General features: G+C 60.1%; 1 protein-coding gene across 7 annotated transcripts; it reads right to left on the reverse strand.

Moving 5' to 3' along the window:
* Window positions 1–2,172: 2,172 nt before the first annotated feature.
* CELSR2 (cadherin EGF LAG seven-pass G-type receptor 2) lies at window positions 2,173–27,005 on the reverse strand. Of its 7 annotated transcripts, none has more exons than XM_060139449.1 (34): window positions 23,416–27,005; window positions 18,362–19,009; window positions 16,202–16,424; window positions 15,678–15,793; window positions 15,414–15,502; window positions 14,877–15,034; window positions 14,325–14,488; window positions 14,037–14,162; window positions 13,508–13,674; window positions 12,955–13,242; window positions 12,691–12,865; window positions 12,311–12,452; window positions 12,018–12,138; window positions 11,408–11,591; window positions 11,128–11,229; window positions 10,265–10,359; window positions 9,819–10,028; window positions 9,157–9,340; window positions 8,920–9,048; window positions 8,654–8,834; window positions 8,335–8,502; window positions 8,109–8,235; window positions 7,794–7,994; window positions 7,307–7,481; window positions 6,873–6,985; window positions 6,650–6,729; window positions 6,435–6,561; window positions 6,201–6,323; window positions 5,480–5,607; window positions 5,161–5,249; window positions 4,854–5,048; window positions 4,545–4,715; window positions 4,171–4,405; window positions 2,173–3,244 (listed from the first exon to the last, which is right to left on the reverse strand). In XM_060139449.1, the coding sequence occupies exons 1-34, from the start codon at window positions 26,708–26,710 to the stop codon at window positions 3,238–3,240; spliced, it is 8,736 nt and encodes a 2,911-aa protein (XP_059995432.1). In that variant the 5' UTR covers window positions 26,711–27,005; the 3' UTR covers window positions 2,173–3,237. The 7 variants fall into 7 exon arrangements, 6 of the variants coding, with proteins under 6 accessions (XP_059995432.1, XP_059995431.1, XP_059995430.1 ...); XM_060139448.1 differs by having other exon boundaries at window positions 2,173–3,480; XM_060139447.1 differs by having other exon boundaries at window positions 2,173–3,736.

A 27,005-nucleotide genomic window follows, 5' to 3' on the forward strand; every position in this document is an offset into this window, starting at 1 on the left:
TTAGAAGGTCCAGATCAACTTAAGTAGGGTTTATTTACTTATTTTTTTGCGGTATGCGGGCCTCTCACTGCTTGTGGCCTCTCCCGTTGCGGAGCACAGGCTATGGACGCGCAGTCTCAGCGGCCATGGCTCACGGGCCCAGCCACTCCACGGCATGTGGGATCTTCCCGGACCGGGGCATGAACCTGTGTCCCCTGCATCGGCAGGCAGACTCTCAACCACTGCGCCACCGGGGAAGCCCTAAGTAGAGTTTAATTCACAGTATGTGAGGCTATCAAACCAGGGTCTTGGTAAATTATTATTTATATTCTAAACGTGCATGTCCTTTCCTGGCAAGAGAATGGATACTCCTAGGAATTCAGCATCTTGTCTGCTGTACTTATGGGATGAGGGGGCCCTCGGGTGGGTACCCTGGTGTTCAGGTTTGCTGATTGCCTCAGGCAGAAGATGCCTGAGCACCTTGTTATGTTCTGCCTTACGTCTTTAGAATTGTTGGTGTTCTCCTCTTCTTACCCCTACTAGACTTGAGGGCTGGCGCCAGGATTTATAAACCTCTGCAGTGCCTAGTGTTGTGATTTGTATGTGGTGGAGAGTTCTATTCATTTATTGAAAAAATATTTGAGTGCAAGATGGGGGGGGTGTTTGTTAAATGAATGACAAAAGATTCATTTAACAGATTAACTAGGGGGTCTCCCTTTTCTCACAGCCTTCGATTCTTGGAAATGCCAGAACCAGCCCAATTCCTTATGAGTTTTGAGAGGACATTTCCTCCTTGGAGGCCAGGCCCTGACTTAAGGAAGTCGGGCAACTGGGCCAAGGGAGTGAGTTCCAGCTCGTGCCCCGCCCCCCCAGGTTTACATGCTGATAGGCCCCCTTCTGAGGCACTAAAACGCCCTTCCCCTGTTCCTGGGCCAGGCCCCCCCCCCCCCCGTGGCTTTCTTCTTTTTATAGCTGATCTTAAGGTTCGTTTAACACATTCGCCTATATCGCAGTGACAGCTGCCTACACTTTCACCTTTCCCTGAGCCTCTGGGATTCCAAGCACTGAGTTGGGGGAGGGTGTGTGGAGACAGACAGAGTGTCTGGCTCTGGAGAACATTTGGCAGGGGCAGGAAGACCTCGGGTGCGTCTCCCAACCGCGTCCTGCACTGGTGTCTGACAGAAGCAAGCCCAGACACACGCTTAGGTGTGGCCAGCAGATGGCATGTTCGTGTGGCCTGCGTGTGAGCCAGGCCCCGGTGGGTCCTCAGGGGCAAAACAAGCAGCAGACCCGCATGCTATTGCCACCTGGTGGCCGAAGAGGACAAGGCAAGGCATGTTCCTTTCGCCCTTTAAGTCAGTCTAGGGTTTCGTTAACTGCCCCTCCAATCCCACTGCAGATCTGTTTAAGCAACGTTCAGGAGGCAGCATCTGCGGGGGAGGAGGCCTGCCTGCCACGGCTGCCCTTCTAGCTCACTACCTGCTTACTTCCTTCCGTTTGGGTCGAGCTTTCTGTCTTTTCTCTTTATGCACTCTATCTTCACCCCCCTCCCCAGTAGCACCAGGGAAGGAAGCCAGGGTTTCTTGGTCTCTTACTATGCACTGTGAACTGTTCTAAGCGCTAACATATGTCAACTCATTTAATTCTCATAAAAGCTCAGTTAGGCACAAATCATTATCATCCTCATTTTGCAGGCAGGGAAACTAAGGCTCAGAGAGATTAAGTCACTCAGTCTGGTTCCGGGGTTTGTGTTCTTAACAACTCCCCTCTGTGGCCCCCATGTGAACTCCCTATCTAGTTTGTTGAACAGACCTTCGAAAAACACAAAACTTGGGAACAGAAGTAATGTGGCAGAGCACACAGCTGGCTAGAGTATGAGTAGTTGCTTCATTTCCGATGGGGAAAAACACGAGACCGCCCAGAGGAATGAAGTTAGGATGTACCTAGTCACTGGGCACCTTTCAATTCCCACCAGCCTCTCAGCCCTCCCTGCCTCCTGAATTCTGCTCCCAGGACGGGACTCAGTACTGAGGCTATTTGGGGGACACTGCTGGGGGTGTCGAGAGGATATCTGAGTCCCCTGACCTGGCCCTTCCAGGGCCCTGCCTGCTCGTGTTTTCCAGCGACCAGGCCTCCCCACGCTGGAAGGAGAGGGCCCCACACAGGAGGAAAGGATGACAGTGCTCAGCCCGCAGAGAACTAGTTTTATTCAGTGGCATGGAGAACTGAAAAAAACAAAGCACAAAATGCTACCATATTTACAGTTACAATCAAACTGTACAATCAGATGGTTAGTATCAAGTTAGCATCCAGCATCTTTGTATTTTTTTAAGTCAAGTCATCAGTAGTAAAAACCAGTTAAGTTTTTAACCCTTTGCAGGATTGCTGAGGGGAGAGGCCAGGGAAAGAATCCATGGCAGAAAAGCCAGAGACCAGCCTTACAAATGAGAAATAGGAACACTTTTTCTACGCATAGTCTCTTTTTCTAGCCACCTGCTCCAGAGGAAAATGGGTGACAAGTCTGGAATACATGCTCAGCATAAATGGTGACTCAGATGAACAGCAGTTGGCAAAACTGAGGAGGGAGGGAGAGGTGGGGAGATGACAGCCTGGAGCAAGGGGAAGGGCCTGAGGCCCCCTCGCCAGGACTGCTGGGTACACACCCCACCTGACTGATGGCCACATCAGACCCCCTGGGACTGGACCCATCCCAACACAAAAAGCAAATAAATAAAAAATATATATTAACTCTCTTCGCAGGGAGCTGGGTGGTGAGGGGGAGAAAGAGGAACAGGGACCTGGTCCTTCGAAGAAGAGAGCCAATTCCAAGAAGGGGATAAAAATAGAACATGTCTCAGAGGCCACAGCAGGTCAGTGGGGTTTGTCTGGTCTCAGAGGAGGGCGAGTGGACCCTGGAACCCAGACTGGAGACCTGGGCTGGAGACAGCACGGGGCAACCGTGCCAGCCCCATCTGTCCTCTTCCTCCCTGTCCCACCCACACAATAGCAAAGAAGCTCAACTTAACACATGACTGGCCTTCCCCAGCACGGGGCGGGCAGGGAAATGAAGCACTTTTGGGTCAGCGAACTGAGCAAACACCTGGGCTGCAGTGCATGGCCAGAGTCCAGGGAAAGGAGAGGGGCTGGGGTGGCCCGGCCGCCACCCAGGGGCATGGGTTCCCTTCAGAATGTGTTCATGCAGCATTTGGGGGTCTGGGGGCGCTGAGTCCTTCTGCCCCCTCTCCGGACAGGGCTTTTTCAGTTCCTAGAAGGGGCGGCACAGGCGGGGTGAGGAGTGCCCTCGGCCCTGCGCCCTCACCGCACTGAGGCCTGCCCGGTGCGGCCCGCAGGGCTTGATGCCCTGGGTGCATGTGGCTTTGTCCTTTCCTTTTGGTGATGGCAAACGAGGGGCAGGTCCCCCAAGAGTCCCTTTCCTCCCAGAGGCACAGCAGATGGGAAACTGAGGAGAGGCTGGGAAAGCATCCTGGGAGGTCCTATCCTCTTTGGGGAGGGAAAGGGGAGTCAATTTCCAGCGTATAAAAAAAATTAATCCCTGAAGTCATGAAGAGTGGAGTTCCTTTTTTAAATTTCTTTTTTCCTCTTTTCTGAAAAACTTTGTCTTGGAGATGTTGGCCCCAGGGGTCCAAAGTGCAGTGAGGGGGATGGTGGGGGAGGGAGTTGGCACTAGATGGCCTTGGGTGGGGTGGGTGCCCCTCCCGGCAAGGCCCAGGCTCCTCAGATGGATGTTTCGTCGCTGCTGCAGGCAGGCAGGCAGGGGGAGCAGGGGCGGGATAAAGCACAAGACAGGAGTGGGAGCATGAGTGCAGCTGGGGAGCGTAAGGGAGCCTCAGGGTGTAGGAACCACCGGCCCAGGGTTAATGCAGGAAGTTAAAGAAGAGAAATCTGGAGAGGCAGGAAAGGAAAGTGACAGAAAAGGCAGACAGAGGGTTAGTCAGAGCAGAGGAGACAGTGGGAAGCTTTCACCAGAAGAAGGAAACAGAAAAGCAACCCCAGCTCCCCACCCTCCCTCACTTTGCCCGATGCTGGGCTGGGCTGACCCCACAGGGCGTCATGTTTGTGGGCATGTGGCCTGAAGGGCCACACTCTGCTGCCCACCTGAGCGGCCTGGGAGGCCTGGAGGCGGGGCCTCTGTGGGGCTGCACCCTGTCCCGCCCACCCAGCCACACTCACTCGGAGCCTGACGAGTCCTCATCCACCGTGCCTGCCTTGATGCTCATGGCGATGGGCATGACCCCGTTCAGCTGCTCCTGGAGGCTCTGCCGGGGTGGAGGGCGGGGAGGGGGCCCACCCCGGCTGCCCTCGCTGGCTGAGGAGCCCCGGGAAGACCCTGTGCCCTGCTCCAGGGGTAGCCGTAGGAGGCTGCTCTTCTCACTGATGGTGGGCAGACACTTCTTCTTGAGGATGCCTGTGGGCCAGAGGGCGGGTGCCATGAGGAGCAGGTGGAAGGAGCATGGGGCTGCCCTCGAGAGCCCTGCCAGCCACAGGCCAGTGTGAGGAGTGAGGTTGCTGATGGGGGAGCATGCAGCTGAGCATACCCTGCTCACCTTTGTGAGGTTGGGCAGAAGGGCCTGGAAGGGGACCCAGGGACCCCTCCCGAGGCAGGGCATCTCCATTCTCCCGCGGCCGCTCCTCAGAAGCCCCATTTCCACCACTGTCCTTTGCTGCGATCCCAAAGTCTCCTGGCCAGGGGGCCTTCCCGGACCCCAGGCCCCCATCTGGTGGAGAAAGGAAGTAGATGAGGCCCAGAGAAGACAGACGGCTAGGAGAGTCACCACCCTAGTCTTGCTTCCCAGGAATCCCAGCCCCTCTGCCCTCCCACTGCCCCCAAAGGCCACAACCCTGCGCTGACCCACCCTTGGGGGTACTGTGCAGGGGCAGTCTCTCCGCCCCAGGCCCCAGCAGGCTGTCCCAGCCCGGCTCTCCAGGGAAGGTGGCCTCCGCCTCTTCCTCCTCTTCCTCCTCCTCACTATCTGATGAGTGGGTAGAGGCATAGGAGCCACTCTGGTCATCTTCCAGGGACAGGTCACTGTCAGAGTCTGTGTCTGGATCTAGGAAGTGTGGGAGAGATCACAGGCAGCCCATCCGCCACTGCCCACCCTCAACAAAAGTGAGGCAGCTGTGCCTCCACCACCACTGGCCGTCAGGAGGTTCCGTCCTCACCATGCTGCTGGTCTTGACCTTCCAGGAATAGGCCACCAGGGTTCCCCAGGCCAGGGGGCCCTTGGCCAGGGTTCAGCGTGGACTCCTCCCTAAGAAGACAAGACATGCTGGAGGCATCAGCCTGGCCCCTCACCCGGTGTCCCATTCTCTTCTCTGTTCTGGGTTTTCCAGTTCCTTCCCCATGTTCCTCACTGCTTCCACTTCAAGCTGCCACCATGTCGGCCATGGTGTGTGCTACGCAACTCCTAGCAGCCTGGCCTGGGTCTAGCATGCCCGGTGCCCTTCTCCCCTCCCCAACTGTCCCATCCCCAGAGCTCACCTCAGCAAGAAGGGGATGTAGCTGGGCTGACTCTTGCCCGAGCGGCTGGCGCTGTGCAGAGAGCCTGCTGAGTCTCCGTAGGGCTGGTAAAGCCTTCCATCTGCATAGGGGCTGGGGCAGTTGTAGGACTAGGCAGGGAACAGGGAGGTCAGTACATGGGTGAGCCGGAAGGGGTGGCCCCGGGAAAGCGGAGGGGCCGAGGGAGCTTGCCCTAAGTTCTCCCCACCACATGCCCAGGACCGAAGAGAGAGGCCCCACATCTTTGCTGCCCCCATTTCAGGGCCTAGTAGTGTTGTAGCTCTGCCATAGCTGTGCGAGTTCTACGCACCCCAAGTGCCCCGGACTCGGCTGTATAAGGGTCTGCTGGCAAAAGATGGCACCAGGAATTATCTCCTGAGAGCATTCTGGGAGGCACGGAAGATTTACCAAGAGGCACAAGGGATTCTCAGGTGTGGGGCATTTATGACCTGATTACCTGTCTTGGCTACTCCCTCATCTATTCTAAGCTCTGCTCCCATCCCTCCCAAGTCAAAAATCCCCCTCCCCGACCCCAGGCCCCTTCTTCCCAGGCCACACATACCATTTCACCACCCCTTCCTCCTTCCAGGAAAGGATATAAAGATGGAGAAAAAGTGGGACAAAAGCACAGCCTTTGTCCCTCCTGCCTCTTCCCCCTCAACTCCCCATGACCCCTTCACCTCCCTGACCCCGGCTCCCTCACCGAGGTCAGAGTGGACTTGGTGGTCAGAGCAGGGTCAGGGCTGGGCTTGCGGCTGCAGGCAAACTTGAGTGCTTTCCGGACCTCCTTGCTAAGCACCACATAGGAGAGGAAGATGAAGGGGCCCTGACAGGCAAGAAGCAGCAAGTGTCTAAGTGCTTATTAAGGCACCTCATACCCAAGCTTCCCACCTACAATTCCACCGGCCTCCCACAGGGCATGGGTCGGACCAGGTACCTGGATGCAATTGGAAGCAGCAAAGAGGTAGTGGAAGAGGAGGGTGTCACTGTTGACAGACAGCAGTGCCAGTAGCCACGTGGCGCTCAGCAGCAGGAGGACAGCGAAGGAGGGCCGCAGGCCCAAGCTGGGGAGGGGGCGGGCTGTGAGTCTGGCCGTGAGGCCTCCCGTGCCGATGCCCGTCCACTGCCACGGCACCCACACCCCATACTCACACAGGGCCTTTCTTCTCAAAGCCCTGCCGCTGGGCAGCACAGGACGCCCGGGCCGCCAGGATGTACAGGAAGACACTCATCTAGCAGGGGAGGGGGACGTGTGAGGGGGACCATCAGGGAACAGACAGCTTCCACCCCACCCTATGGAGGCCTCAGCAATTCCCAAAGGGGATCCTGAGGTCACACTCAGCCTGCTCGCCCCCAGCCGCTTTCCAGCACTTACCGAGACAGCAAAGGCCACGGGGCCAGCAAAACTCCAGATGAGCGTATCGTAGATGGAGAGCCAGCAGAAGTCAGGGTTCCCATAGCCTTCCGGGTCCAGGCCCACGGCTAGACCTGGTGACAGCAGCGGGGAAGGGGTGATCAGGGACTTGGAAATCAGTCAGGCGGTCAAGTGGGCTCCTAGGGCCAGGTGCAGGGGATGAAGGCTTCTGCCCACCATATGTCCATGCCGTCCTCTCCAGGATGGGGGACCCTGTCCCTGAGTCGGGGTGTCAATAGCTGAGTTAAACCAGAGGGATACTTGTGGAGAACCTGGCCTGGGCATAGGGATGTGGGCCTCTGGGCCTGGGCTGGGAGTGGGAGAAGGTGGCATGAAGATGGACTTAGGCCCTAGGGATGTAGAACCTCAAGGCCCGGGATCGGGGGTGCGGGTACCTGTGATGAAGGCGGGCACACCCCAGCCTAGCATGTAGTAGAAGCGCATGGGGCCGGCATTGACGTCGCGCACCTCGGTGAGCGCCCGGTACAGGTGCAAGGCCTCCAGCAGAGCCCAGGAAAAGGTGCAGAGGTACAGGAAGTGCAGCAGGATGGCGATGACTGTGCAGGCAAACTGAGGGCCCAGGCCGCGCCCAGTCAGTGACCAAGGCACACCCAGAGTGTGGGTCCTGCTCTCGCCAGACAGGGGAGGAGAGCCTGGGTGTTGGGAGGTGCTTCAGGGGGAGTCTGGGCCAGAGGAAGGTACCTCTAGGGTGCTGGGGAAGTAAGGGGGAGCTAGAGAGGGGGAAACTGGGGGCCAGGCACTAGGCTGGCTCAGTCACTACTGCAGGAGCAGGGATTGAGGGGGCCGCTGGGGAGGACGCGTATGGGAGCCTGAGAGGGCTGGGCACTGGGGAAGGTTTCTGCGTGAGGAGGAACATCTTACAGGGAGGTCAGCCTGGTTGATTCCCAGGAGGAAGACCAGCTGAGCTAGGCCCAGGGCGGCAGTCAGGTTCCGTTGGATGCCGTGCTGGTTGGAGCGCAGGGCACGCAGAATAGTGAGGAAGAGGAAAGTGAGCAGTAGGGCAGCCAAGGTGACCCCTAGGGCCACATAGGTCAGTGTCTTCAGTGGCAGGATCTCCCCATTCTGCAGGGTGGGTGGCAGAGAGCCAGAGGGCTTAGGAAGGGTGGGGCCTGAGCACCTAGTCCAGTGCCCTTGGCTCCCACCCCCAGCTCTGCAGCTACCCCTGGTGGGTCCAACCTCCCGCCTGGACACGTCCATGAGCACAGCGAAGCTCGTCATGTGGTTGCACTGGCAGCTGACGTGGCTCTCGTTGCGGAAGACGACTTCGCAGCCTCGGGCTGACCAGCCACCTGTGCCACTGACCCTGCGTGAGGGAGGCAGGGTCAGGAGACAAGAAGGGTGGGGTGCCCAGGGGCCTGAGCTCTCCGCCCAAAGCCTTGGGGGCAGGGCAGTGCAGGCTTACAGGATCGAATGGTTCCAGAAGACACAGATGGGCTTCGTCCGCTCCTCCGTCTCCAGCAGCCGGAACTGCACCGTGACTGGCTTGTCCAAAGCACGGGGCAGAAGCTCCTCATCGTCATGGACGCTGATGCTCACCACGGGCGTGTTGATGACAGGGCGTTTGGGAACTCTGGCGCGGGGCAGGTGGGCACACAGTCACCACGGTAGTCGCGTGACTGGAGGACGCCCCAATCACTCTGAGATGCCCCCAACCCCTGGGCCCTCTCTGTGCCTCACCCACCCGACCTGTCTCCCCCCGACTCGTCTCCTCAGCCGCTCACCTCAGGCTGCGCTTGTCTGGGTCGTAGTTATGGGGCAGTAGCCCAGCCAGGGTGCGGTAGATGATGACACTGGCCACCGCCTCACCCTGACTCAGCTCCGGGTGCCGCCGCTGACGCCGTGCCAGCTCCTCTGGCTCCTGGGCCTCTCCAAGGCCCGCAGGCCTGACCATGGGGGGCGTTTCTGGGATGGGGACACTGTCCACTCAGCTGGGTCCTGCGCAGATGCCCTGGCCTGGCCCCTGACCCACCCCTTGGCCCCCACTGACCTCTGAAGACGGACTCAGGCAGAATGACCGTTGTCTCAAGGTCCGGGGGCCGCTCCCCTCTCAGCGCCTCGTAGCGGGGCAGCTTGGCCCCAGCGAAGTTCCCCTTGTCCAGGCGAACTACAGAGATGACTAGGGAGAGGTCACAGGTCAGACCCCCGGTGAGGTGGGCAGGCCCCTGGCACGGCCGCCCTTACCAGAGACTCTCCCTGGACCCTCCCACCCTGGCAGCAGCCTCACCAATGTTGGGCGTGACGATGGTGAAGGGGCTTAGGTAGGTGTGCCGCATGTTCTGGGCCAGGGCACTGGCGTAGGCCTCATAGTGCTGGAGCAGCCAAGCGGTGCCACCCTCTGTCTGCTGGATCAGCTCCCAGTGCCGCTTGTTGGCTGCATCCAGGAGGGCGCTGCCCACCTGCAGCAGATTCTGGGGGAGGGCACGGTCTCGGTGGGCTGTGCCTGAAGCCTCAGTCCTCGTCCCCAGCACCAGGCCCCAGCCTGTACCTAGACCAGCCTTGGCTCGCCCCCCCACCATGCCCCTCCCTCTAACCCTTCCTCCTTAGTCTCTAAGAGTTTCCCACACAGATGTTATTAGATGCTGGTTCCTCCCTGTCCTGGCACGATGGGCAGGGCCTCTCCTCCGAGAAGCCTGATCAGACCAGGCCCCAGTACAAACGTTATTTTCTATGGGCGCCTTGCTATGAGAAGGGTTGGGAAGAGGTGCTCTAAGTTACCCATATGCTGGGCCATGGCTCAGAGGGTCTCATGGGGGCCTCATGCCGGCTGAGAGCTCCCCAAAGGCAGGGGTGGGGAGTGCCCCCCATTTTGCCCCCAGGTGGCCAGGAGCAGGCTCACTCACCGTGACCTCCACCCACCCAGCCATTCCTGCCCCCTCCAAGCCCCACCTCGGTGAAGTGCACATCCTGTGTGGCGGACAACCCGAAGCCTCGCTGGGTGCTCTCGTGGGCCAGTAGCCGAGCGGCCAGCTGGTAGGCCACCTTGACGTCACTTCCGAAGTAGCCAGCCGTGTGTTGGGTAGCGTTACGCAGAAGCAGGGCCAGCCGCTGGGAGCGCCCCGAGTCCAGGCCTGACTCGTTTCGCTGCAGCCGCTCAGCCTGGGACCAAGATAGGCTGGGGGGTCAGCACAGGAGTGAGGTACCCAGAGAGTAGAACTGGAACTCTAGAGTAAAAGGACTCAGGAAAGGGGAGAAATGGCCTCCAGGTGGGGGCCCTGGGAGACAGGAGCTGGAATTCCAGAGTCCCCTTTCTCAAAGCTGGGGAGGCAGGCAGGTCATACTGGGCCAGGGCAGGGGGCAGGGGTAAGGAGATGGAGATGAGAAGTTCCACTTACAAAGCCCTTCAGCTCTGAGAAGGTGACTGATGTGCAGTTGAAGAGGTTTGGGGGGAGCCACCCTCTGTGCTCGTCACAGTGGCGCACAGCAGTCCCTGGGGGAAGGCAGCCAGGAGGGCAGGCCTCAGGGGGAGACACAGGAGGCTGCCGAGACCTGGCTGAGTTCTGCTGGGGGGCAGCCCCTCATGGACCAGAAGCAGGAGACAACCAAACAAGGGCCCTGCCATCCTGTACTGCAGGTGAAAACAGGGAGACGCGTGTGGAGAACACCAGAGCCAACACCTCTGTAGGATCAGCCCAAAAAAGGGCTACAGGGGCACACGTGGTCCTGCAGTACACGTGGTCCTGCGGCACATGTGGTCCCTTTGAGCCCCCAGACGTGGCTGTCCCTCTCCAGCCACCACCTTGAGCTCCCTGCCACTCACTCTCTACTTCTGAACTCTGGTCATCGTCAATCCAAGGACCAGCGCCAGCCCCCATCCTGCGGCTGGGTCGCCTGGGACAGCACCTCACCTCCCCTACTCCCCAGACCATCTTTCTAGTGGCATAACTCCAGCACTAGGTGGTGAGCTGAGGACGGGAACCCTGTGTGACTCATCTTTGAATCTCTAGCACCCAGCCCTGTGCCATGCACACTGCAGGTTTTTTAGCACTTTTGTTAAGAGTCCAAGATATAGGCACCTTTCATTTAGGCAACCTTGGGAGCAGGGGAACAGTGAGCCAAGGAAGCATGGGATATGGAGTCCCAGGACCTGGAGGCTGGAAAGTGGGGTCCTATGATCAGTAGCCAGGGGCTCCCCACCCTCACCCCACTGATGAAAGGCCAAGTCCTCAGTCTCACATTCTGGGCCTCCAGCACCTACCAAAGGAGCCTTTGGGGCAGGGGGCAGCAGCAGGCAGCCCGAAGCGGGTACGGGGCCACCAGATCCCAGCCTCGATGGCCCGTGGGCAGCTGTCATAATTCACTGCAGGGAAGCACACACCGTCACTCAGGAGCAACTGTCCCCCTACAGCTCTGGCCAGGCTCCCCAGCCCTCCCTGTGCAGCCTCGGGCCTGCAACCAGCCCCTGCTCCTGGCCTCCCTGGGACACCAGGGCCTGGCACACAGCAGGGAAGGCCACCCATCTACCGCAAGAGCCCTACCTTCACAGCCGTTGGTGGTGACCTCAGCAAAAGGGTTGTCACAGCGATCACACTGGCGCCCAATGACACCTGGCTTGCATGGACACTGGCCATCCTCAGGGTCACAGACTCGGGACAGAGAGCCCGTGGGGTAGCAGTCACACAGCAGGCAGGCGGGGCTGCCAGGGGGCCGGTAGTGGTTCTCCTGGGAGGGGAGAGGGAGGATGGGGTCACTGGCTCAGGCTCTTTTCCCTGGATGCTCATGGATCCTTCACTGTGGCCCCTCTGGAGAGAGGCTCCCTGACCTCAGGTCCCCACCAAGAACGGTACATTCAAAATATGTAACAACTGGTAATGTTTTGGAGTTTAATCCATCAATGAGACACCAATCAGAACAGGCTGCAAACAACCAGTATAGCTGACCCAGAGCTCACTGGTTAAGTATAGGTCCTGGACGCCCCACACCCCAGACACACGAGGACAAACAGCCCCTTGCCCGCCCTAGTGGAGCAGAGGCACATAAGCCCTCAGCTCTCTGCAGAGTCTTCCTTCATTGTCCCCCCCAAGGGCCCAGGAGGTACAGAACAGAGGCCAAGGCAGCCGCTATGGAGGCCTAGGCCGGGGCTGTCACCTTGCAGTGGCACTCGCCGCTTGTCTTGTTGCAATCCGGATCGAAGCCTTTGCTGACGTCACAGTTGCATGGGCCGCATGTGGGGTGTCCCCACCAGCCTCGGGGGCAAGGCTGGTCAATCCTGCGGAGAAGGACCAGGCAGACATGGGCTCCCTGTGCCACCCGTCTGGTGTAGCCATGTGTGGCCCTTCCGAGCCTGGCTGTGGCTCAGCCATGTTCTCAGTGCTCTGAGGGACACAGCAGACACAGGCAGTGCCACTGGGACCTGCTGCTGCCTGCAATGGTCCACTTACCTGGTCTCACAGTATGGCCCAAGGTAATTTGGGGGACACTTGCAGATATAGCCATGGGGGTCACTGGGCTTTCGGGTACACACGGACTGATGCTCACATGGGTTCAGGTCACACACGTTAGTACAGTTGTCACCATAGTAACCTGGGACCAGAAGGACAGGAGAGGCTCAATCCCCACCTTCCCCTAGCACTTTCTTCAAACCTGCCTTCATCCATCCCCTTCTATCCTGAGCAGCTATACCAGCTGGCTCTGGCTTTGTAGTGCAGGAGAGGCTCAGAGAGGTGATGTGACTAGCCCCAGGTCACACGGCAGAGCCAGAGTGAACCGTCGCCGCCCCGCACTTGCTAACCTGCCCCATTTCCCTGGATCCCTGGCATACCTGGATCGCAGCTGCAGGAATAGCTGTCCCAGTCGTCACTGCAATAGCTGTTGGCAGGACATGGGTTCGAGTCACAGGGGTCTGGCAGGCTACAGCCTGGCTCCACATTGATGCTTTCCCCACGGCTGGGATCCAGACTGCTAATACCCTCGGACGTCTCGCTTACCCGAACACCCTGGGATGGACAAGGTAGTGTTGGCCCTTTGTGGAGCGGGCCTCCAGCCTCCAGCTATTGGAGATGAGAAGGCAGGGCAGGAGGCTTACCTGCAAACAGCCCCGGAAGCCACGGGCCACACCACTGGCCGGCCCAGGCACTCCCCCAACGGTAATGTTGCTCAGGTGTAGCCCATGCAGCCGGGGGCCCAGGTTGCCCTCTGCCCGCTGCTGCCCATAGTCGAAGGACAGGATGGCGTGGCCGGGGCCCCCACTGGCTCCCAGTGCCAGCTGTGCATGGTGCCAGTCGCCATCATTGGCCCGGCCTGGCTCCAGCCGGAGAGACGAGGCCTGGAGTCCGGTGCCCTCCACGCTCAGCACCACGTGGCCCTCCTGAAGCTGGCACCAGAAGAAAAGAGGGTCAGCAGACTGCCTTAATGGGTTCTTCTTCCAGCCCACTGTCCTCCTTCCTGGACCACCAAACCCATCCTGCTGCCCAGCTGAGGCCAGAGAGGAAAAGGTATTATTTCCCTTGGGCCCAAGAGATGGCAGCAGTGATCCACCAAACGAACCTAGCTGCCTTTCTTTCCAGGGAAAGGCCCCGCCCAGCCATCTTTGACCAACCCTGGCCAGGGCCCGCCTGCCCCACCCCTCTCTGCATCACCTGCAGGGTGATGGTGCTGCGGCCCCTGGTGACAGCCTGCAGCAGGACGCCGTCGGCCTGGCGTGTGCGGAACATGAGGCTGAGGTGCCAGGGCTGAGAGATGGGCAGCGAGAGGCCATGCCAGGCCACCAGGCTGCTGCCCAGGAAGCGCTGCGGGTTGGCCATTTCTGGGGAGACAGATAAAGGCAGACTCTGAGAGGCGGAGCACCCAAGTGCCCCAGGGGGTATGATGCTCAGCAGGGGGGGCTCCCTGGGAGGCAGGGCACTGTCCCTCCTAGTGCCCACTCTCCACGGCAGCCCCGCCCCCCAGAGCATTCACCTGCCCTGGGCCCGCACCACACCGTGCCCAGGCCTGCCTCTGACTGGGCCCTTTGTCTCCCGTGCTACCCTCTCAAGGCTCTGCCCAGACACGCTTTTCTACCCACAGCCCAGCTCAGCTGGGCCCTGCCCAGTGCCTGCCTGGACCCTGCCAGTGTTCCCAGCAGTGCTGACAGCTCCCAGGCCCCGACCTCTGAGGGCTGCCCCCTACCCTGGGCACAGCTCTTGCCCCCGAAGCCCAGAGGGCACTCGCAGCTGAAGGCATCCCACTGGTTCACACAGGTGCCCCCATTGTGGCAAGTGTTGCTGTCACACACGTTCTTCTTGGCAGAGCAGCCTAGAGTGGAGAGAAGGGCGCTCAGGTGGAGGCTCCCAACAGAAAACCTGTGGCAGTGGCTGGAGGGGGCTCTGAGACCCGCCACGTGCAGGGGTCCCCGCAGCAGGCACACCCCTCCTCTGCGTAGGGCCCCTGGCCTCGCCCCTACCCCAGCCCCCATACCGGGCACGGTGCCGTTGTTGGCAATGAAGTCGGCCATGTCGACATGGCGGCTGTCCACCTGCAGGTTCCTCATGCAGCCCACGAAGTGCCGGGTTCGGACAGGGAAGCTCTCAGGAAGGTCAGGCACCCCGCCCAGCAGCAGGGGCCCTGTCAGGTCCAGAGACCTGGGGGGGCGAAAATGGCTGCGACATGAGGGAGAGTGGGGTGCTTCCGGCTCTTCCTCCTCCCTGAGCCCTGCCGCCAGGCCAGGAGCCCAAGGGGCCCTGCAGAGCAGCCAGGGGAAGGGGAGCCTCAACCCGGAGCTGCTCTCATCTGATACCCGCCCCTCCCCAGACCGCTGCACGAGGCCCGGCTCTAGTCCCCCAGTCTTGCCCGCTCCCGCCTCCCACCCCAGCCCCCACAGAGTGCTAAGCAGGGGCAGAGGGAAGCAAGGCGAGGGATGACCCCCGTCTGAACTGGTCCCCATTTCAGGGCCCCCAAAGGCCCCCCTACAACCCTCCCTCCCTGACTGGCCCACACCTCACCGCAGCCCCAGCCCTCTCCCCTGCTTACTTCTTGCTGCCACCCTGGGTGCCCTGGGCAGCGCAGGAGTAGTTGCCCAGCACAGCTCCGAAGCGCAGGGCCACCCCTGTGTCACAGCCATCCACGGTCACCACAGCCACCTTCTGCTCGGATGGGCCCTGCGGGAGCCCTGTCTGACCCAACAGCGGCTGTGGACAGGGAAGGGCGGAGATGGGAAAGAGTGGGCAAGAGCCAATCAGGTCACGGGCCAGGCACTAACTCACCCCCTATGTGTACACCCTCCCCCACATATACAAACACACATGCACACTGATGTGTGCTCACAGGACTTACGCACTTTACCTTCCTCAGCGTCTACTCAAGTTTCTGCCTACTAGAACAGGAAGGATCTACACCACCCAGCGGAATGGGAATGCCCAGCAAGATGGTAAGTTCCACCCCTCCCTTCCCCCATCTCAGCCAGAAGTGCCATGACCAGCCCCTGGGGAGGCAGCGCCACCCAGGTCTAGGTGAGCTCCTGAGCCAACGACAGAACCCTCCAGCTCCTTGACCACCTCCCACACCCACCTTATTGTAGTACTTCAGCTGCACTGTGTGCCACTGGCCGTCACTGACCCCTCCGGACACGAACGGGGACACGGTGGTGGTCGACTCCCCTGGGGAAAGGACCCAGGTGAGCTGGGACACCAGATGAGGGCTGGGAATGGGGAGGGGATGCTCATGGTTGGGCTGGGCCCAGATCTGGCTGGGAGAGTGTGTGCCTTGGGGTCAAGGGCTGAGAGACACGGGGCCTCTAGGAGATGGGCAAGGACATGGGGCAAGTGGGATCACCTGCAGAGAAGGTGAGCTGGACCTGCTCCTGGATCACCTCGAGGGCCACAAAGTCATGCTTCTCGTTGAAGCGCCCATTGTACAACAGCAGCCCATCACGCTCCTTGGTGGCAAACCTGAGTAGGAGTGGGCGATGGGGGCACGCAATGGGGCACCCACCTGGATGCCAGCACCCCAGCCACCTAACCAGCCCTGATCCTACTCAGGACTCTCCAGAGGGCTGACTCCTTGGCCGAGGCTATGGGCCATGTGGCTAGAGTGTGGAAGATGAGCCCAAACCAGGACCAGAAGCAGAACCTTGGCATCCTAGCTCCCACCCTTGAGGGTGGGGTGGGAGGAGCGTAGACGGCCCTGGTGGGTGAAGGAGGCCTGCTGGCCAACTGCACAGGCAATTCCAAGTGCAGACCTGGCTCTGCCAACAACCTCTTCTGGGCACTTTTGCTGCCTGACTTCCCACCTCGTCCGCAGAACAGGAGGCACCAGACTCCCCCCCCGGCCCCTACCCCCAGCACCCAGGAACTCACGAGAGGGCCAGGGTGAAGTGGAAGCGCTGGCGTAGGCCCCGGAAGGTGATGAAGGAGCGGGCGGGGAAGCTGCGCGTGGTCACCTGGCAGAAGGGCTTCTCAAAGTCTCCGGATGGGCAGTCGCACTTGAAGCCGCCCACCAGCAGGTTGACACAGGTGCCCCCATTCTTGCAGACACCCGGGGTGCAACGGCCTGAGCGGGCACTCACCTCACAGTGCTCACCTGGGCAAGAGGTAAGGCAGGTGAGCACCAAGTGCCTGGAGAACTGGGACTCTTTTGCATCGAGTGATCCCTCCGTGGTCTCCTGTGACCCCCATAATACCCCCAAACTCTCCCAGGCATCCCCACTTCCTCTCATGTGCAAACTCAGCCATTCTGTGCTGTGTGTGGCGCACTGGGCTGATCTCACCACAATCCCATATACGGCTGTCCTGCGAGTTCCCTGAGGCTCCCAGTCCCTTCCATAGCCCTCTTTGGACCTCGAGAGCACAGGTCCACAAGGTCGCTGATTATAAGGGCCAGGTCCTAGCAGCCTTTGGCATCAGGGCTACCACGCAAGCTTAGGGGTGTTCCGGCCCCTTCAGGGGTGAATGCGCATGGAGGCAAGGGCCTGCAGGACAGCATGAGGGCTGCTGCCAACCCCTGCTTCCTCCCTCCCTCCCACTGCTGCTTTTGTCCCTGTCAGGCACCAAGATCAGTTTCCCTCCCTGGGGATAAGACCAGGCTTCCACTTGGATTTGTCGGAGTTATGGGATGGTGTGGGCAGGAAGCTGGGGACTTTCCAGAAACGGGGCAGGGAACTCCCACCCTGAGCCCTGGGGTCCAGACTGAGGACCTCTGTGCACTTGGGAGATGCTGACAGAGTAGGGAACTGAGCCCTGGGAGCAGACCAGGATTCAATGGAGGAGATGAAAATTCCAACAATATCAGATGGAAAAATCCACCCTTTTCTCTCCCTCCCCATTCCCAGATTCTAGAGATAGGTTCTCAGCTCCAGTGCCTAGTGACAGGCTCTAGTTTCCATGGAAACTGTTGTTCGCCTACTCTAAGCACCCCCCTACCCCATCCTCCTGGACAAAGACTTCCCTCCCCTCCCCCAAGCCCACCCCTCTGCTCCCCACCCGCCCCTCCACCCACAGTAGCAGCTGAGAGGAGTCAAGTCTGGCAAGTTCTGGGCAGGAAGATGCAGCAGGGGTGGCAGTGGGGCTTGCCTACCACTGCTGGCAGAGCCAGTGGGCATAGCTCTGGAGGAGAGGGAGCAAGCCCTAAGGCATCTGGGAAGGAAGGGCCCATGGAGGAGAGAAGGGGATGTCCTGAGGAAAAGCAGGAGCCTGCAGGGAGCACAGGAGCACAAAGCAGAGGCAGTGAGCATCCCAGGGAGAGGCTTGGGACAGGATGTGTAAGGACCCCTGGAAACAGGCCAACAGGGAGGCCTCTTGGTCAGGACGCTGTTTTACACACCTGGGCAAGGGTGGGGCTATTCTGTTCAGGGTCACACACAGGTGCGATAATCTGAAAACCACTATCCCCATACCCAAACCCTCCAGTTTCCCCAGCTCTTCTGTGCCTTCCCCTCAATACCTAGGGAAAAAAGCACTTGCTGCAGCTCAGAAAGGTAACTCACTCACCAGTGGGGAGAGATCAGGTACTAGGCCCAGCCGCATCTCTAATCCAGATGAGACCTGGAGCAAGTCACCTGATCTCAGCGTTCCCTTAAATCACAGCCAACACTTCCTACAGGCCAGGTCTTTACCCGTATTAAATCAGTCCTCACAACCACCTTATCATGTGAATAGATTCATCATCCACTTAAAAAATACTAAGGCACAGAGAGGTTAAGTAACTTGCCCAAGGTCACCCAGCTAGTATTGTCAAAGCTGGGATACAAATGCAAGCCGCTTGGCTCTAGAGCTGACCTCAGTTACACCACCTGGGGGTGGGGGCTGGGTAGGTGGCCGAGAAGAAGGGGTCCCCTCTCTGCCTTCCTCAATAGGTGGTTGTGAAAGAGCAAGTGGGACTTGTGAATGGCCAGTGTACCCTGTACCTTACTCTGGAAAAGAACGAGGCCACCCCTGTCCTTAGCCTGATTGTGCTGGCACCGCGGCGCTAGCCCCCCAGAGCCGCCCCCAGGGGTCCCCCCTCCCTCGGTGAGGGCTCACCGGTGTAGCCATCGCGGCAGAGGCAGGTGTAGCCGCCTTCACGGCTGCGGCAGCGGCCGTGGGAGCCGCAGGGCCGCGAGTAGCAGAGGTCCACCTCCGTCTCGCAGTAGTCGCCCGTGAAGCCAGGCGGGCAGCGGCAGCGCAGCCCCCCGACTGGGTGAATGGGCCGGAAGAGCACGGAGGAGGAGGCGATGAAGGGCGCGGAGGAGTCGAAGCGCAGCACCGACACGCAGCGCATGTAGTTCTCGCAGGGCTCGCGCAGGCAGATGTTGTCGTCGAAGGGCAGCACGCGCTGCGCCGAGATGGCCGTGAGCAGACTGCGGTTGAGGTACAGGCGCTCCTGCAGGTCCTCAGAAGGCAGGAAGGGAGGCCCGCCCCCGGGCCCTGGCGGCTGGCCCACCGACAGGCTCACATTGAGGATGTGGCCGCCTGGGGCGTCCGTGTCCCGCTGCACGTTGAAGACCACCACGTGGTCTGGGGGTGTGGCCAGCGTGGCGGCCACGGCCTGGATGAAGAGACCCAGTAGGGGCGACAGGAAGCGCTCAGGCGACATGTCCTCCAGGCGCAGCGTGATGCTGTGCGTGAGCATCTCGTCGGTAATGATGGTGACGCGCAGTGCGCACTGAGCGGTCACACTGTGCACGCCATCTGCGGAGAGGTGAGACGGTCAGCACCTGGGGAGGGCAGGGTTGCCAAGCCATAGACCTGGCCCCGGGCAGGAGCAGCCGGAGGAGGGAATGAGTGCGGGCTGAAATCCCGCCTGCACACTCTTGCATTGCCTAGTTGCCAACAAAGGGTCCTCTTTTCTAATTGGCATAAAGGTGCCCTAGGAGTTATGTGTAGCTCACCTGAGGGAGAGTCAATCCATGACGGCTCAGCCCGCATGGGCACTTAAGGGGATTGATTTTCAGAACTTCTTATTGCATACTTCCCAGAAACCCTCTGTTGTGAAGCACGGACACATCTTTTAATATTTGTGCACCTTTCCCTGCCCAAGCCACAGGTCCTGCTCCCTTATACCAGACCAGGTGCCTTCCCGCACAAGAATCTTATTTCGCCTTTTTCTTACCTTCCTACAGGGCCCAGAGCACCATGAGAGACCCACAGATATAATCCTTCTGCCCCCTCAGCCTCTATTTCTCAACACTACCATAACTCTGACCCTGGCCACGTTCCCCCTCCCCCACTGCAGTAGAGAATGGAGGGTGAACTGGGTCAGTGGGCCACCCAGTCCCCCTCCCACTGAGCCCCACGGCTGCTTGGGCTCAGGCCCGCTATCCCCATGGCAACACCCCACACAAAGCATTCTTCCCGCCCAACTCTCTGGGCTGCAGAGGGTAGCCTGGGGGGCCCCACCCCAGGAAATCCAGCTAAGCCACCTTACCGGTGGTAGCACCACCCACTGGCCTGATGCTGTGGCGTTCTGGGGGTCAGAGATGGAAGGGCCTGGGCAGCTCTCCACCCTGAGCCCCAGACAAGAGCCCCAGTGGGCTGACCTCTCCTCCGGCCCTAGGGCCTCTGGCTACTCATCGCCCACTTGGCTAACCGCATTATAGCCGAGTGCCTGTCACACCCCCAGGCCACACACTCACCTATAAACAGCTAAGTACTAACACTCTGGCTTCTGACTCCACCTACACACCCTAAGCCCCGAAATACTATATACACCTGAATGCACAAATACATGGCAATGGATTTTATTTAGCTCAAAATGAAAGCTGGAGGCCAAGGGGAGAGGGAAATGGCTTGGCAGGGCTATAAAGGATATTCATCTTTTTTATTTACTACAATGTCCTACGCATAGTAGGTGTTCAGTAAGATGTTCATGAGAATTTATTTGGTCTCCATAATGAAGAAAGGGCCTTTAAAACACAGCAGGAGGGGCCCGGGTAGCTATTAAAAAGGACACCCTAGCAGGAATGGGACAGGAGTTGGTATTTCGGGGGGGGGGGAGTAGGAAAGGGATCTGGGAACAGATCCTGCTTCTGTGTCACAGCGACTTGTGGCTAACTGCACTGGCGGCTGGGAAGGCTAAAGCCAGACACCCATCTCAGCCGTGTCCTCGGCCCACTGACACCTGCCCTCCAGCCGCATTGCTTGAGAATGCAAGGCCCGCCTGCTCTCACCAGCAAGCCTGTTTGTCATCACTCACTTGCTCCTCTTTCTCTTGCCTTGCTGCTACTGAACAAGCTGTTCCTTCCTACCTGGCCTATCCAGACACCAGCCCACGGCCCTCCTGGTTTTCTAACCCGCTCTAAACTCACCTTTTCCAGGAAGCCTGCCCAGATTTATGACCTCAGGCTCTACTGTTCTCCCTCTTTCAGACCCCCCTGCACTTAGTTATGGAGCTGGCACAGGGCTCTTGTGTACCTGGTGCCGTTATTCCTTGGTGGGATAGTCCCTCCGGGCAGAATGCAGCCCAAGAATCCACACAGAGTACTTCTAACTAATCAGGGAGGGGAGGGGGCAGTCAAGAGAAACCTCACCACCACTCAGCCCTGGGAACAAGCACTCCTCCCTATGTCCCCCCTCCGTCATCCCAGGCTCCGCCTGCGCCCCTTGCCCAGTGTGTCTCTGTTGCTTCCCATCTGGTCCACCATCTGTGGCCACCTGCCCCCTCCGCTATTTTCCCCCATCCCAGCAGTCAGCCTACTGCTCTCTGCTGCTTCTTTGTTCCTCTCTCCTGCCTTGACCTGGGTCACCCCTCAGGTGCAAAAGGTAACGGTGGAAACAGGGGTGGGGGGTTGCATTACCTGAGCCATCCTCCTGGGAAGAAAAGGGGTGGGATGGGCCCTGACTCCAGGAAACCCCACCTGTGTCTAGAACCCAACCTGCCACACCTGGAAAAGTGCCAAGTCCCAGACTGTGGCAGAATCAGACTCCAAGCCCCTCTTCCCCTGGCAGATGTGCCAGTGGGAGTTGTAGGCCTGGAGGGGGTCTGCCACTCTGGGGAATGACCAGGACATGGACAGGAGCTCCTGTGTGTCCTAGCAGGGTAAGGAAGAGGCAAGGAGAATTCAGGCTTCAGGGGAGCCGTCCGGCCCAAGCTGGGGCAGCTGCAGCCACAGGGAACAAGAGAGGGGGAAATCAGAGAGGCATAAACACAGAGACCAAACAGGGGCAGACAAAGGCCCAGGAAAAGAGCCAGCAGTGGAGAAAGTGGGAAAGCAGGAGAGAGTCACACAGGAGATGGGGAGAGGGCAATGGAGGGGGCCGTGCAGAAGGGCCCCCAGGGGCAGAGGCGGGAAAGAAAGCAGAGACAAAGAACAAGAGAAGGAAAACAAAGGGGCAGTAGGAGTCAATCCCCCTCACCCCAGCCTCCCTGAACTTTGGGGTTGCCGTGGTGACTGCCTCCAAGGGTCAGGGCTGAGGGGAGAGGGTGGGGCTAGGGCTGGAGGGTCAGCCGAGGCCTCCCCCTCTATTCTAGGGGAGCTGAGGTCTGGGGCTCTGCTCTGGTAGGAGCACGAAGGCTGGGTGGGGCCCCTGCCCATCCCTCCATCACCTAGGGCGGACTGGGGATGGACAGGAGGGAGAGGCCCTTCCTCTCCACTCCTTCCCCCTGCCTCCCAGCACAGAGAAGGACAAGATAGGGGAGCTCCAGCTCCCACTTACTCCTCCTGGAGAGGAACTGAGGCTTCAAGATGCACAGAGCCTTGTCCGTGACCTCTAAAAGCTCATGTGCCCTGGCTCTGATGGCCACCTGAGGAGTGGGGAGGGGAGTCATGAGTCCCCGGAAGGACCATGAGTGGAGGGGGTGGGGAGCTGAAGCCACACCCTGTGTCTTGCACACCTCTCACTCCCATCCTGGCCCAGACTCCCCAGGGTGGAAGTGAGGCCCGGCAGGCTCTTCTCTTTCTCCCCTCCCTGATGTGTCTGGAGTGAGGGTACCCTGACCCACCCATCCCCAGGGCACAGCTAACAGTGAGCCCTCATGAGGGTCCCAGTTGTTCCCAGGCTTGGGGAAGGGGTTCAGCAACCTGGGGCTGGCCCCCTCCTTACTGCTGCTGCTGCTGCCCACTCCCTGCAGCTGACAGAAGAGACAGGATGTCGTCCCCACCCCAACTCTCCTCCCCCAGCCCTTCTGTCCAGGGAGTCTGCAGGCTGAGCGCTTGGCCAAGCAGCTGGAATGCCCGGCCTAGGTCCCGGCCAGGCTCCCATGCCCCAGGATTCTGTTCTCTCACCACTGGATCAGGGGGCTGTGCCCTCAGAGGCCACCAATCCCCTGGCCCATTGCGGTCCCCACACCCCATCCCCTGAGCCCAGGCTCTCACGGCCTGCGGGGAAGGCCTGGCGTCTGAGAACAGCCAGCCCGTGGGGCAGCAAGGGGACCCAGAAGGCTGCAGCCTGCCCCGGGCTTGCAGCCCCTCCCCCAAGCCGGACCCCGAACCACAACCTCTGACAGTGGGGTCTGTTTGGACAGAGACAATGAGCTGTGGCCTCACTTCCTGTGGGAGCTCTGAAGGGGGAGCCGGGCCAGGCTCTTTCTGCCTGGAGGGAAAAGAATGTCCTAGACAAAGTCCCCCTCAGCCGGTCTGCGGCTCAGCCGGGAGCCAGAAGGGGCCCGACTGCAGGGTCCTGACCCCGAAGTGGCAACCCTGTGCCCCCCGGCCTCAGCTCTGTCACAGGCTGTATGAGATCACAGGGAGACCCCGGTGGGCGGGCGTGAAGGGGCGCTGAACCGCCGGCTCGCCTCTCCTGGCCACGGTCCTCTCCATCCCTCCCCCAGCTCTCCCGGACCCCAGTCCTCCACGCGCCTTTTTTCACAATTCTTGGCAGCCGTCACCAGGGCAGCCTCACAACGCTTCCCCACCACGTCACAGGCTGGTAGGCAGGGGGCGGCCAACCGAAGCAGCCAGGTCTTGCAGCCCGGGGCAGCGGGCAGGGCCAGCACAGCTGCCAGGATGTCTAGGGCTCCTTTCCAAGCTGCTTCTCACCCCTCAACCGCCGGGCCAGTACCGGGGACAGAGGCGGGTCAGCAGTTCCGCCTTGAATGGCTCTCCAGGCCCTCCCCCACGGGCCACCCCCATCCCCATGTCACCTGGGCCCTTCCTTACCTGACACCAGCACGCTCATGATGGCCTCCAGAGGTCGGTTGTTGTCCAGTGCCCGACTCAGCCTCAGCTCGCCCGTGGACGCGTTGAGCAGGACCAGGCTGAGTTCGTTTCCCCGCTCGAAGCTGTAAGTCAGGCTGTCGGAGATGTCAGGGTCGTGGGCAGGCACCCGGCCGATGGCACCCCCGGGGAAGCTGCTCGAGCGGTTGGTGACGTAGTTGTTGAAAAGGATCTCAAAGTTGCCCAGCACCGGTGGGTTGTCATTGCGGTCAAGCAGGCGGACGTGCACTGTAGCCCGGCTCACCAGGGGAGCCGACGTGGCCTGGATGACCAGGATGTATTCAGGCCGGTCCTCGTAGTCCAAGTCCACCAGAGCGGTCAGCTCCCCAGAGAAGATGTCCAGCTGGAAGACCTCAGGGATGTTGCCCTCCACGATCTGGTACATGATCTGGGCATTAGTGCCTTCGTCAGGGTCCGTGGCTGTGACGCGGGCCACAGCCAGCCCAATGGGGCTGTTCTCTTCAACAAACACATCAAACTCATCCTGCTCAAAAACAGGTGGATTGTCGTTCACATCCAACACAGCGACCGTCACGTCCATGGGCGTGCGAGCTGGAGGCATCCCCTTGTCCACTGCATATGCCCGCAAGGCGTACTGGGCCACATTTTCACGATCCAGCCTCCGCAGTGTTCGCACAATGCCTGACGTGGACTCTACGATAAAGTCACCATCTCCATCATCGCCTCCTTGGAAGGTGTAGAAGACCCTGCCGTTAAGGCCAGAGTCACGGTCAGTGGCCGAGATCTGCAGGACACTGGTGAAGGGGGGCACATCCTCATAGACACTGCCCTCGTAGGAGTCCCGCAGAAACTGAGGGGCATTGTCATTCACATCATTCACCAGGATCTCAAGGTAGGTGGTGTCAGACTTCTGGGGAATGCCATTGTCCCGGGCAGTGATAGCCAGGGTGTAGGACACCTGGTCCTCATAATCCAGCTCGGCCTGGGTGGTGACAGCACCTGTATCTGCATCGATGCGGAACTGAGGGATGCTGTCCTCCATAAAGTAGGTGATGCGGGCATTCTCACCTGTGTCCTCATCTGTGGCACTGATCAGCACCACCGTGGTGCCTGCTGGCCGGTCCTCATTAATATTCACCGTGTAGTGAGAGCTCTGAAACACGGGACGATGGGTGTTAGCGTCGGTGACGTTCACCACCACTTGTGCTGTGTCCTGTCGTGTGCCATCGGAGGCAGTAACAGCCAGCACGTACTGCCGCTCCAGCTTGTAGTCCAGCGGCAGGGCGAGGGACACCAGCCCCCCCCCACTCTGGCTGGTGATGGAGAAGCGGTTTCGGGTGTTGCCGCTGGTGATCTGGTAGGTGATGACACTGTGGGCATCACGGTCCACGGCCGACACCGTCACCACGCTGGTGCCCACGGCCGCATCCTCGTTGAGCCGCACCGTGTACTCTGGTTGGGTAAAGGTCGGGTTATTGTCATTGACATCCAGGATGGTCACGCTGACACTGGCCGAGGCAGTGAGTGCTGGGGTGCCATGGTCGCGGGCTTCTACTCCAAAGCTGTAGAAGTCAACCTCTTCCCGGTCCAGCTCAGCAGCCACGGAGATCCAGCCTGTGCCATTGTTGATGGTGAAGGGGAAGTCATGCCCCACCCCCGCAAGGCGGTATTCCAGGCGGGCATTGTCACCAGCATCAGCATCGATGGCCTGGACATGGAGAACCAGGTAGCCTAAGGGGACACTCTCCAGGACAGTAGCCTGGAAGGGGGTGCTGACGAAGATGGGAGCATTGTCATTGATATCCAGGACCTGCACTGTCACCAAGCCGGAGACGTTGGAGAGAGGGGGGCGGCCGCCATCCTGTGCTCGAACCCGTAGGGTGTATTCCTTGGTCGTCTCATAGTCAAGAGGGCTCACCACGTCCAGAGCCCCAGTCTGGGCATCTAAGTAAAACTGTCCCCGCGCGTTGCCACTCATGATGCTGTAATGCACCAGGGCATTGCTGCCCTTGTCTCTATCCGAGGCTGTGACCCGGAGTACCGGAGCTCCTGGGGTCACGTCCTCCCGCACCTGGACCACATAGCGCTTCTCGCTGAACTGGGGGGCATTGTCATTATCATCCTCCACAGACAGGAAAACAGCAGCTGTGGCACTCCGTGGACCGGGGTCCCGACCCTGATCACTTGCTTCCACTGTCAACTGGTAGGATTCCACCTCTTCCCGATCCACAGGGCCACGGGTTCGTATTACCCCAGAGCGAGGGTCAATCTCAAAGACTTCAGAGGGGCTGCCCCCAGGCCCCTCCAGCAGGCGGTACAGAATATTGGCATTGGGAGGGGCGTCACCATCTGTGGCTCTGACGGTGAGCACCTCATAGCCCACCTCCAGGTTCTCCCTGAGGCTCTCCTTGTACTCCTGCTGCTCAAAAACAGGGTCGTGATCGTTGGTATCAGTCACCAAGATGGTGAGCGTGGCCAGGGCACTGCGTCGGGGCATGCCGTGATCCTGCGCCGTGACTCTGAAGACATGGGTGCTCTTGGTCTCACGATCCAGCTCCTCGGCTGTGGTTACTGCACCGGTTATTGGGTCCAGGGAGAAGAAATGGTTGGAGCGGCTATCGAAGAGGGCATCCATAGTGTACTCAAGCCGACCTGCCTCACCCTCATCTGGGTCGATGGCCCGCAGAGATGCCACAGGGGTACCTGCTGGCTGGTTCTCGGGCACTGTGGCCTGGTAGCTGGGGGGCTGAAACTGGGGGGCTGTATTCACATTCCTCTTCCGACGTCCACCCATGGACGCTTCTGCCGAGCTTTCCCCTGCCCTGAACCCTGGGGTCTGCACCAGCTTACAGGACTGGCATCTCAGCCGTGGGGCCTTTAAGCACAGGTGCTCATGGGGCAGGGCAAGTTTGCCCTGTGGGGAAAGGTGGCCTCCAACGCCCAGAAGACGACAGCTCCAGGGGCAGCCTTCGGGCGCTGGCGGCAAGGGGATGTGGGCCCCGGATTCTGGACACCAGACCCTCAGACCATCATGGTGGGGCACCAGATGGCCAGTCAGTTCCGTCCCCGCATCCCTGCAGCGGCTGGTGTAGAGCCAGAGGTTCGAGGATGAGGCTGGACAGAGCCAGCCCACGGGAGCGCAGGCCCCCGAGGAACCGCGTCCCCCGGGCCCCAGGGAACGACAGGGCCCCACCTGGTCTCCCAGTAGTGGCGGCAGCAGGAGCAGTAGCAGCGGCAGTGGTGTTGGAAGTGGGGCGCGGGCCGCCGGGCTCCGCATCTCTCCCTCTTCCCGGCCGGCCGGGTCAACGGCGGCGGCGGCGGCTCCTCCTCCCGCTCCTGCCCGCCCCGCCGCGCCTCATGCCCAGGCCAGGGCGCCAGTCCCCGGGGGCCTGCTCCTTGATGCCTCACCGGAGCCCGGGCTCCCACCGTTCCCTGAGCCGGGCCCGCGCCCCGGTCACACCGACCACCACGGGCTGGCGCCGCGCCTCCACTGGCACACCCGGCTCTCGCCACCTGCGCCCGCGGACCCCGCGCGCCCTTGGCCCTGCCGGCCCCCAGATCCTCGGAGTGTT

Source organism: Lagenorhynchus albirostris, chromosome 2 (assembly GCF_949774975.1).
Source record: "Lagenorhynchus albirostris chromosome 2, mLagAlb1.1, whole genome shotgun sequence".
NCBI classification, from domain to species: Eukaryota; Metazoa; Chordata; class Mammalia; order Artiodactyla; family Delphinidae; genus Lagenorhynchus; species Lagenorhynchus albirostris.

Coding starts and splice junctions, on each gene's coding strand:
- CELSR2 (XM_060139446.1), bottom strand. CDS start 26,710: ATGCGGAGCCCGGCGGCCCGCGCCCCACTTCCAACACCACTGCCGCTG. Junction 14,163..14,324: donor CAACAACGGCACCGTGCCCG/GTATGGGGGCTG, acceptor TCTCCACTCTAG/GCTGCTCTGCCAAGAAGAAC. Junction 7,482..7,793: donor TCAACCAGGCTGACCTCCCT/GTAAGATGTTCC, acceptor CTGGGCCCTCAG/TTTGCCTGCACAGTCATCGC.